Below are 12,010 nucleotides of genomic sequence, written 5' to 3' on the forward strand. Positions count from 1 at the left end.
TGATGGGGTTTCAAATTATTTTCTCGTTTTATTTTAATAAAATAAAATTTTTTTTTTCCTCTGAACACTAAAAAAATTTTTTGTAAAAAATGTTTTCTTGAAGTAGTATTTTTTTACTTTTTCTTCATAATATGAGGACTTTATTATTGATGCATTTAGAGTTTGTTATGTAAGGCTTTATTTTTTTGTATTATTAATAATACACAATCCCAAATTAATGAATCCATACTGATACGATGTATGACAAAGCCATGAAAATAACATTTTATTGTATAAAATGATACATTTTCAACAAAAGACAACATTTTTGTACAGTAAGTCCGGGGGAAAAAGGATGCAACATTGTGTTCAGTGTGTATAAAAATAAATAAGATTATTTGTTATACAGTATTATGGAGTATTACGAAATGATGTGTTGACTTTTAGCTGCACTTTAACGAGGTGCACGTCTGCACTGTACCTTCAGCCTCCTCCTGACCATGCTGCTGCTGCTGGTGGTGACGTAACCGGGCGGACAGTCACAATAAACAAACAGCGTCATCCGTCACGTTTGGCGCATTTCATCAAGTGTCGACTTTGCCGTAAGTACCCTCGGGCGGTCGGTAGCACTTTGGGAAGGCCATCAGTTGCAACATGTTGAAGGCGTACTTCTTGCAACCTATGTTCTTTTCAACGTTCTCGATGCGACATCCTTCTCTGACGAGGGAGGAGAATCGAATTAAAAAATAACAATAACAAAAAAAAAGAAAATAGTGAGTGAATTCATTTAACAAATCATAATTAGAGTAGAACAAAAAAAACCTGAAAATTTAATTAGTTAAGTACACCGAAATAATTAATTAAAATAAAATAAAAAGTGAGATTAAATATATTAAATTATACGTATTTTACAAAAATTATAAAAAATTTAATGTATTAAAAAACAAAATAAAATAAAAAAAATGATATGACATTGAGTTAAGTTAAATACAATACCTGAATTAAGTATACTAAAGTATACAACTAAAAAAAAAACAAAAAGGGGCAAAAATAAAGAGGTGAAAATTAGAAATAAATAAAATCCAAATCTTAAAACAACAACTTCTGTTAGTAGCAATTCATTTTTTTGGGCTTTTAAAGGAAAAAAAGCAATTTTTGGAGGAATTTTTTCCATCATCCACAATCCTTTTCTGCGCGTTCTCAGAAAAAAAAAACAGCTAGCAGGTGGGAGCTAACAATGCACAAAACGGAGCACACCTATTTTGACTATAAAGCATTAAAAAAAAACTAAAAAACCCCAACAATAATAATAATAATAATTACATACCTGACCTGTATATGAACCCATCTAGCATCTAACACAAAGGTCTATATTTCTGCTGGAGTAATGCAGTGACGCCATTGGAAACCCTTATGTAAACAAGCGTATCAACTGAGAATGTAAATACTGAATGAATGTAACAGCCCCCCCCCCCCCAAAAAGCAAATACATACACTGGAATCCCTATGGTATGTGATTTAAGTGTTATTTTTATTTGTTGCCAACCATTAAAAACACTCCATTCACTGATGGGGTTTCAAATGATTTTCTCATTTTATTTTAATTAAATTAAATTTTTCTGTGGGTATTTTTTTCCTCTTAACACTAAAATTTTTTTTGTAAAAAATGTTTTTTTGAAGTAGTATTTTTTTGACTTTTTCTTCATAATATGAGGACTTTATTGTTGACACATTTAGAGTTTGTTATGTAAGGCTTTATTTATTTTGTCGTATCTTTGATACAGATGCATGACAAAGCCATGAAAATAACATTTTATTGTATAAAATGATTCCGTGTTTTGTATCACAATTAATATCAAATCATGGTGACTTACTCAACGGGCGGTTGTTTGCCCGGTCCAGCTGGTCTGGGGCGTCTTTTTCCGCTTTATTTTGAGTAGGCGGATAAAAGCTTCAAATTTCAATAGTTAAAATAGGTGTGTACTACGATGTGCATTGTTAGCTCCCTCATGCTAACTGTTTTTCTCTCTTTAGAACACACACAAAAAGTGTGTTCATTCATGTTTTATATAAGAATTGTTGACGATGGGAAAAAAAACCAAAAGTGTAGTTTTCTTGTAATATGGTTAGTTCACAAGGATTCGCACTTCATTCAGACAATAATTCATATTAAATTGTTAAATCTGACAAGACCACTTGATCGTCAGTGACAGTGCCGGGATTGATTGTCATTCTTTCCCATCAAAGAACGATCAGCGCAGACAGAAAAGAGAAAATGAGTAAAGATGTCATTGAGGTCATTTTTTTTTATTGATACTTTGCAAGCAGAAAAACAAGACTTAAAATGAGCCAAACAACCAGTAGGTGGGAGCTAACGAGCAGCAGGGCGATGGGATAAAAGTGACGGGATGTTGGTTTGTTCTCTGTCGCCGCACCAGCTTCGGGGTCCTCCCAGCGACCGAAGTCTCCGTGGGACAGCCGACTTGAGGAAGTATGGGGGGGTAGAAGGGGGGACACCCATCGCGGCGGACAGACAGAGAGAGAGAGAGAGAGAAAGAGCGAAACAATGCGGTGTTAGTCGATAGAGGACTTCTGGTAAAGAGAGCGCCTGGTACCAGAAGTCCATGAAGGAGGAGTCCGGGCACAAGAGGCAGCAAAAGGTGGCCAAAATGGGCGTATAAGCAGGAAGGATGGTAGAAGACTGACATCAGGCACAACAAGCAGTCTAAAACCAACATGCACAAGGGTGGCATCAGGCACAGAATAGCGCCAAAATTGTGAAAAGGCAGAAATGGTGCCAGAGGACTGACAATAGGCACAAAAGATAGTCAAAAATCAACATGAAAATGCAGAGTGGCACAAAACTGCAATAAGGAATGGATGGAAGGTGGCACGAAATTGGCATCAGACACAAGAGGCAGCCAAAACTGTGCATGAAGGGTGGCGCAAAATGGCATCAGGCACAAAAAGGACCAAAATGATGCCAGAAGACTGACATCAGGCAGTCAAAAATGAACATGAAGAAACAGGGAGTGGTGCAAAACTGAGATAAGGAATGGATGGAAGGTGGCACGAAATTGGCATCAGACACAAGAGGCAGCCAAAAATATGCATGAAGGGTGGCGCAAAATGGCATCAGGCACAAAAAGGACCAAAATGATGCTAGAAGACTGACATCAGGCAGTCAAAAATTAACATGAAGAAACAGAGAGTCGTGCAAAACTGTGATAAGGAATGGATGGAAGGTGGCACAAAACTGGCATCAGACACAAGAGGCGGCCAAATTTGATGGCGAATGCATGGGGGGGTGGCAGAAAAGTGACATCGGGCACAAGAGCCAGTCAGATTACATCAGGAAGGCATGAAGAGTGGTACAAAAGGGGGTCTAAAACTGTCATGAAGAGTGACGGAAAAGCGGCATCAGGCACAAGAAATGCTCAACTTTAGTAAAATGAGTTCAAGTTAAAAGATAGGTGATCAAAAGTGCATATGAAGGCATAGAATGGGGCAAATAAGTAAAACATCGGGTACAAGAGGCAGCCAAAAATGTGCATGAAAGATGGCGCGAAATGGCATCAGGCACTAAAAGGACCAAAATGATGCCAGAAGACTGACATCAGGCAGTCAAAAATGAACATGAAGAAACAGGGAGTGGTGCAAAACTGTGATAAAGAATGCATGGAAGGTGGCACGAAATGGACATCAGACACAGAAGGCGACCAAATTTGATGGCGAATGCATGGGGGGGTGGCAGAAAAGTGACATCGGGCACAAGAGGCAGCCAGATTACATCAGGAAGGCATGAAGAGTGGTACAAAAGGGGGTCTAAAACAGTCATAACGAGTGACGGAAAAGCGGCATCAGGCACAAGAAATGCTCATCTTTGAGTAGGAAGGCATGAAGAGTGGCAGTAAAATAAATCAAGTCAAAAGATAATGATCAAAAATGCATATGAAGGCATGGAATGGGGCAAAAAAGTAAAACATCGGGTACAAGAGGCAGCCAAAAATGTGCATGAAGGGTGGCGCGAAATGGCATCAGGCACAAAAAGGACCAAAATGATGCCAGAAGACCGACATCAGGCACAAAAGGCAGTAAGAAATGAACAAAAAGAAACGGGGAGTGGTGCAAAACTGTGATAAGGAATGGATGGAAGGTGGCACAAAACTGGCATCAGACACAAGAGGCGGCCAAATTTGATGGCGAATGCATGGGGGGGTGGCAGAAAAGTAACATCGAGCACAAAAGCCAGTCAGATTACACCAGGAAGGCATGAAGAGTGGTACAAAAGGGGGTCTAAAACAGTCATGAAGAGTGACGGAAAAGCGGCATCAGGCACAAGAAATGCTCAACTTTAGTAAAATGAGATCAAGTTAAAAGATAGGTGATCAAAAATGCATATGAAGGCATGGAATGGGGCAAATAAGTAAAACATCGGGTACAAGAGGCAGCCAAAAATGTGCATGAAGGATGGCGCGAAATGGCATCAGGCACAAAAAGGACCAAAATGATGCCAGAAGACTGACATCAGGCAGTCAAAAATGAACATGAAGAAACAGGGAGTCGTGCAAAACTGTGATAAGGAATGGATGGAAGGTGGCACAAAACTGGCATCAGACACAAGAGGCGGCCAAATTTGATGGTGAATGCATGGGGGGGGTTGGGGGGGGGGGCAGAAAAGTGACATCGGGCACAAGAGCCAGTCAGATTACATCAGGAAGGCATGAAGAGTGGTACAAAAGGGGGTCTAAAACTGTCATGAAGAGTGACGGAAAAGCGGCATCAGGCACAAGAAATGCTCAACTTTAGTAAAATGAGATCAAGTTAAAAGATAGGTGATCAAAAATGCATATGAAGGCATGGAATGGGGCAAATAAGTAAAACATTGGGTACAAGAGGCAGCCAAAAATGTGCATGAAGGATGGCGCGAAATGGCATCAGGCACAAAAAAGGTCAAAATAATGCCAGAAGACTGACATCAGGCAGTCAAAAATGAACATGAAGAAACAGGGAGTCGTGCAAAACTGTGATAAGGAATGGATGGAAGGTGGCACAAAACTGGCATCAGACACAAGAGGCGACCATATTTGATGGCGAATGCATGGGGGGGGTGGCAGAAAAGTAACATCGGGCACAAGAGCCAGTCAGATTACATCAGGAAGGCATGAAGAATGGTACAAAAGGGGGTCTAAAACAGTCATGAAGAGTGACGGAAAAGCGGCATCAGACACAAGAAATGCTCAACTTTAGTAAAATGAGTTCAAGTCAAAAGATAGGTGATCAAAAATGCATATGAAGGCATGGAACGGGGCAAATAAGTAAAACATCGGGTACAAGAGGCAGCCAAAAATGTGCATGAAGGATGGCGCGAAATGGCATCAGGCACAAAAAGGACCAAAATGATGCCAGAAGACTGACATCAGGCAGTCAAAAATTAACATGAAGAAACAGGGAGTGGTGCAAAACTGTGATAAGGAATGGATGGAAGGTGGCACAAAACTGGCATCAGACACAAGAGGCGCCCAAATTTGATGGCGAATGCATGGGGGGGTGGCAGAAAAGTAACATCGGGCACAAGAGGCAGCCAGATTACATCAGGAAGGCATGAAGAGTGGTACAAAAGGGGGTCTAAAACAGTCATGAAGAGTGACGGAAAAGCGGCATCAGACACAAGAAATGCTCAACTTTAGTAAAATGAGTTCAAGTCAAAAGATAGGTGATCAAAAATGCATATGAAGGCATGGAACGGGGCAAATAAGTAAAACATCGGGTACAAGAGGCAGCCAAAAATGTGCATGAAGGATGGCGCGAAATGGCATCAGGCACAAAAAGGACCAAAATGATGCCAGAAGACTGACATCAGGCAGTCAAAAATGAACATGAAGAAACAGGGAGTGGTGCAAAACTGTGATAAGGAATGGATGGAAGGTGGCACAAAACTGGCATCAGACACAAGAGGCGGCCAAATTTGATGGCGAATGCATGGGGGGGTGGCAGAAAAGTGACATCGGGCACAAGAGGCAGCCAGATTACATCAGGAAGGCATGAAGAGTGGTACAAAAGGGGGTCTAAAATAGTCATGAAGAGTGACGGAAAAGCGGCATCAGGCACAAGAAATGCTCAACTTTGAATAGGAAGGCAGATCTCATTAATTTGAGCAAACGAGTTGACTGAGTGGAAGCAGAGAGTGGAGCCAGATTAGGGCGGTTCCTGCGGGACCCACGCAGACCTTTTTGAAACACCATGCAAAACGCCTCACTTTTATTGGAGAGCAATTACATTCCCCATCGACGTTGGATGCAGCGGCTCTGAGCCAACCAGTCTAGCGGGTCTAATCAGTGTCCTTGTTTGCTTTGTATCCTCGGTGGAAGATTTTAGCGGAACGCATGAAAAGCTTGACTACCAACGCAGAAACATTGCTCAAACACCTGCCTTTTTTTTCAAGTCCAAAGTTTATTTATTGTGAGGATGCCGGTGGTTGCCGCGGAGACAGAAGGCTTCATGGGAACATGCATGTGTCAAAGTGGCGGTTAATGGCGCGGCGCATAGCAAGGTTTCCTTTAACGTGAATGATATTTGTGTCCATGTTGGGTACGTTGACCGTGCAAAAAACAGGACGTCGTACTCTGTCATACTTCTTGAAAATGGAATTACAGTAGATCTCCAGCTGATAACGGACGCACCCATCATTTTTTTTTAATACTCTTAACCACTGATACTCAACTGATAAGTGTTAATTGTGCTTTTATTCTGAAGGGGATATTTTATGCGGCAATGTGTGGTATTGGTTCCAGACCCGCCCGACTGTGATGAGTGTATATCCACAAAATAGAAATCCATATTAATAAACAGTATATTTTTGTATTTCCAGCATAGAACACCACTCCAATTATTCTTTGTTTACATCACATTGCACAGGCTATGAGATAAAAGACGGCTAAAGCTAGCATAGCAAGCTACAAAGCCGAACAGTTAGCCTCTTCAATTTACTTTGACTAAACTTAAAAGTGTTTCAACTGGAGTAGGGAAGAAGGACAAAGCCAAAAACTAACCACTTCCACACAAAACAAGAGGAGAAGCTTGCGTCACTTAGCAGCCATTCTCCATGCAATGTGAGGTGATAAATATATATAATCTAATGTCATGTCTCCACAATGGAACATTACTATATAGTATATACTGGACTGGTGGTCAGCCAATCACAGGGCACATATAGCCAAACAACCATTCACACTCACATTCATACCTATGGACAATTTGGAGTCGCTAATTAACCTAGCATGTTTTTTTTGGAATAATGGAGGAAGCCGGAGTACCCGGAGAAAACCCACGCATGCACGGGGAGGTCATGCAAACTCCACACAGAGATGGCCGAGGGTGGAATTGAACCCGGGTCTCCTAGCTGTGAGGTCTGTGCGCTAACCACTCGTCCACTGTGCAGCCCGTTTTGAATATTAACTAATAATAGACCATAGTCAACCACAAAACAACAATCATTTATTAATTAATTAACTTTTTTTTAAAACAGTGATAGCGTGAGGGAGTGATATTTGAACCACAAAATAACGAGGGACAACAGTACGCTCTGTCATGCTATTTGAGACCCACTTTTATGGAAGAAGACCATCAACGGTTCTTAGTAGTCTACTGCCATTGCCTGTTTGCCTGTAAGCATGTTTTCATGCTTATTAAATATAATTTTTTTAAGTTTTAAGCTTACCTCCGCATGCAGTCCAGAGCCCGGACGAAGAAGTCCTTGCTGAGCTGGTGTTCGTCACGCAGGAGGGCGCATTGCTCCAATGTGACCGACATGGACGTTCGATCTTTGGCACTTTTGCAGCTGGTGAACCTGATGCCGTTCAGCCTTCGGCAAATCTGAACACGAGCAAATTAAAATAGACTGGTTCAATATTGAAAAAAATGTAGGCCTTCCCCTTTTTTTTTTTTATTTTGTTGAACTTCCGGTTTGGTTCCTCTGAGTTTTCCTTGTTTGCTCACACCTGCTGCTACTTTTGTGCTGGTTAGCATGTTCTCTGTTGTTTGATGCCTTTTTCTGCGTTGCGGTTCTCGTTCTTTAAGTGACTTTTACCTGCACTCGTGTCCCGTCTCTGCATCCTGAGGTCGTAGCCACAACGCCGCCACGCCACGCCACGCCACGCCACGCCACGCCGAACTCAACTTCCACTCTTTCCTCTTATTTACCCATTTTTTTTTTACATTTTCCAAATAATTGGACTTTCTTCTTAAATAATCTTTGTGAATTTTTATCTCATTATATTATAACTTTATTGCCATAATATTTGGACAAGGATGTGATATATATCTTATTATAATATAACTATATAATAATAATAATATAATTATAATATACGTCTGATATAATAATTTTTTTCCACAAGTGATTTAGCTTCTCATAATATTATGACTTATAAATATATTTTGTCTTTAATATTATTTAATATTGAAACTCTGCTACATAATATCACAAGTTAATTATTGTAAAATTGCAACCTTTTTTCTAGATAAAATATATTTTTTCTCTTAATATGTTGACTTTACTATGGTAAAATGACAGCTATATAATATAATATAATATAATATAATATAATATAATATAATATAATATAATATAATATAATATAATATAATATAATATTTATTTGATTATTATTTTTAATTATATGATATAATAATAAACAATTACAATTACAGCTTTATTTTTGGTTGTATTTCTCATAATATTCCGACTTGTAAATATATTTTGTCTTTAATATTATTTAATATTGAATATTACAAGTTCATTATTGTAAAATTGCAACCTTTTTTCTAGATAGAATAATTTTTATAATAATATAATGTAATGTAATGTAATGTAATGTAATGTAATGTAATGTAATGTAATGTAATGTAATATAATATAATATAATATAATATAATATAATATATATTAGATTATATTATTTATTTCATTGTTTTTTTTAATAATATGATATAATAATAAACAATTACAGCTTTATTTTTGGTTGTATTTCTCATAATATTCCGACTTATAAATATATTTTGTCTTTAATATTATTTAATATTGAATATTACAAGTTCATTATTGTAAAATTGCAACCTTTTTTCTAGATAGAATAATTTTTATAATAATACAATATAATATAATATAATATAATATAATATAATATAATATAATATAATATAATATAATATAATATAATATAATATAATATAATATAATATAATATAATATAATATATATGAGATTATATTATTTATTTCATTATTTTTTTTACAACATGATATAATAATAAAGAATTACAGCGTTATTTTTGGTTTTATTTCTCATAATATTCCGACTTATAAATATATTTTGTCTTTAATATTATTTAATATTGAATATTACAAGTTCATTATTGTAAAATTGCAACCTTTTTTCTAGATAGAATATTTTTTTATAATAATACAATATAATATAATATAATATAATATAATATAATATAATATAATATAATATAATATAATATAATATAATATAATATAATATAATATAATATAATATAATATAATATAATATAATATAATATAATATATATATATATGAGATTATATTATTTATTTCATTATTATTTTTTTATAATATGATATAATAATAAACAATTACAGCTTTATTTTTGGTTTTATTTCTCATAATATTGCAACACAAAAAAAGTATTTTTTGCTTTCATACTTCAACTTTCAAAGTGATGTTATTTTTACTTACAATATTACAGCGTTATGACAGAGCTGACAGGGTTAGCTTGGCCGTGCTAACCGTATTAACCTAGTAACCTTTGCACATGCACGACAGCTTTACCGTCATCGACATGAACGCCTTTGATTTTGGAGCGTTTCCTTGACTTCTGCGGCTTTTTAAGAGATAGCGATAGACTGTGTTGCACAGTCCGTGCAGATGGGCCACTTATGCAACAAAGGGCGTTTGTGTTTACACGGCACAGTGGAATTTATAACAGGAAGCGAGATTCGTTGACTCACCGCCGCAGCGATCCACAGAATCTCCACATTCTTCCGCCGCTTAGTGACTACATTCTGGCCCAGGGTTTCAAGTAGTTCCTTTATGTCAGTCTGGGTTTGGAAACATGGTAGACCTGTTAGACAAAACGTGTGAGACATGAATCAGACTTTCACACTTTCTCTTTACATACAGTAACTCCCTAAGCCGGAGATTGCTGACACCAGCAAGAAAACTTTATTCAACTCAGATTCTATACCAGGGGTAGGCAAACTAAGGCCCGGGGGCCACATCCGGCCCGCCAAGTGTTTGAATACGGCCCGCCCAATCTTTCCAAAGTATTTGATTTAAACTCAACATACAACCTGGCATCATGGCCTGAGCCAACCTTTTCATGGTTTTATCAATTTTGTTTTTTTGACATGGTCTGTTGTTTACAAAGTGCTCCTGAAAAAAGGGACACAAGCACATAATAATAATAATAATTATTATTAGATTATTATAATAATTATTAGAACTATTATGATTATTATAATTATTATATTAATGCTAATTATTATATTAATTATATATAATATTATTGTTATATTTGCATATTTTACATAATAATATAATAATTATAATTTTAATTTTATTGTAATTATTATAATATTTTATTATTTTTAAAATATTTAAATATAAATATAAAATAATAAATAATAATAGCAGATTGCATGACAATTTTACAGATACAATAATACCAGGTGGACTGTTACGTGTAAAATATATAGTCTGCCCCCCCCCCCCCCCCCCCGTAAATTTTGTCATATCAATGCGGCCCGCGAGTCAAAAAGTTTGCCCACCCCTGTTCTATACCATATATTTGAGCCCAAGCTCATGCTAGTCAAAGATCCTCTATATAATGGTGTGCGCTTCTGTTTTTAATGGCCTACTGCAAACATCCTGGCCAAATACTGAAAAAAAAATGACTGCAAAAACACAAATCAAAGATCTTCTATATGAAAAAAAGCAATCTGATCTTGTGAGGCAAAACAGCTGGTCAAAGATCTTCTTTATGGACAGGAGCTCTGCACCGTTTTTCAGGACCTACTGACCTACAAAAATGCCAGTTAAAGATCCTTTCTATCTATTTCCTATATCCTTTCTATATTTCTAACTGCTGTTTTTTTTTAGAATCTTCTGCAAAAACGCTAGTCAAAGATCTTCCCAAAAACAGCAGTGCTTTTTTTCCCTCTGGAAAAAATGCTAGTTTAAGATCCTCTATTAGGTAGGCATGATATTTTGTTTTTCAAGACCTACTGCAAAAATTCCAGTTAAAGATCCTTCCTATAACAGGAGCAGCTCTGATGTTTTTCAAGACCAACTGCAAAAACATCCCCTATATGACAGATAACTGCAGTTTTTTAGAATCTTTTGCCAAAACGCTAGTCAAAGATCTTCCCAAAAACAGCAGTTCATTAGTTTATGAACGAGCACCGCTGTTTCTAGGAATCTGTTGCAAAAATGGCAATCCAAGATCTCGTATATGACAGATGCTCTCTGCTGTTTTTAAGGACCTTCTGAAAAAACGCTAGCCCTAAGACAGGAGTGCTCAGCTGTTTTTAGAGACCTCCAGAAAAAAATGCTAGTCCAAGATCCCCTATATGAGGAATCTGCTGCTAATCAAAGATATTCTATATGTCACGTGCTCTTTGCTGTTTTTATGGCTCTACTGCAAAAATGTTATCAAAGATCCTTTCAAGGACAGGAGCTCTTTGCTGTTTTTACAAAAATCCTAACCAAAGATCCCCAAAAATGTTATCAAAGAGCCTTTCAAGGACAGGAGCGCTCTGATGTTTTTACAAAAATACTAACCAAAGATCCCCAATATGACGAAAAACCGTGATGTTTTTAGGAATCTGCTGCAAAAATGCTAATCAAAGATCTTCTACAAAACAGATGCTCTCTGCTGTTCGAAAGCACCAAGTGCAAAATAACACAAGTCAAAGATCCTCTCTATGACAGGAGTTCTGTGCTATT

The 12,010-nt window shown here is 37.0% G+C and overlaps 1 protein-coding gene across 7 annotated transcripts in view; it reads right to left on the bottom strand.

Moving 5' to 3' along the window:
• Positions 1 to 252: 252 nt before the first annotated feature.
• inpp4b (inositol polyphosphate-4-phosphatase type II B) overlaps positions 253 to 12,010 on the bottom strand; it is a 144,101-nt gene continuing 132,343 nt past the window's right edge. For 4 of the 7 annotated variants that reach the window (XM_058082860.2, XM_058082845.2, XM_078793601.1 and 1 more), the window contains 3 exons: positions 10,015 to 10,127; positions 7,700 to 7,854; positions 1,485 to 2,461 (listed from right to left, as the gene is read on the bottom strand). In XM_058082860.2, the coding sequence (XP_057938843.2) occupies positions 2,287 to 2,461; positions 7,700 to 7,854; positions 10,015 to 10,127 (443 nt within the window). In that variant the 3' untranslated portion in view covers positions 1,485 to 2,286. Of the gene's footprint in view, positions 697 to 1,482; positions 2,462 to 7,699; positions 7,855 to 10,014; positions 10,128 to 12,010 lie in introns of those variants that run through there. The other 3 variants (XM_058082851.2, XM_058082838.2, XR_009131712.2) reach the window with 3 other exon arrangements.

This window comes from Doryrhamphus excisus, linkage group LG9, assembly GCF_037039965.1.
Source record: "Doryrhamphus excisus strain RoL-2023G ecotype Guam linkage group LG9, RoL_Dexc_Guam_v1.1, whole genome shotgun sequence".
In the NCBI taxonomy this organism is placed as follows: domain Eukaryota; kingdom Metazoa; phylum Chordata; class Actinopteri; order Syngnathiformes; family Syngnathidae; genus Doryrhamphus; species Doryrhamphus excisus.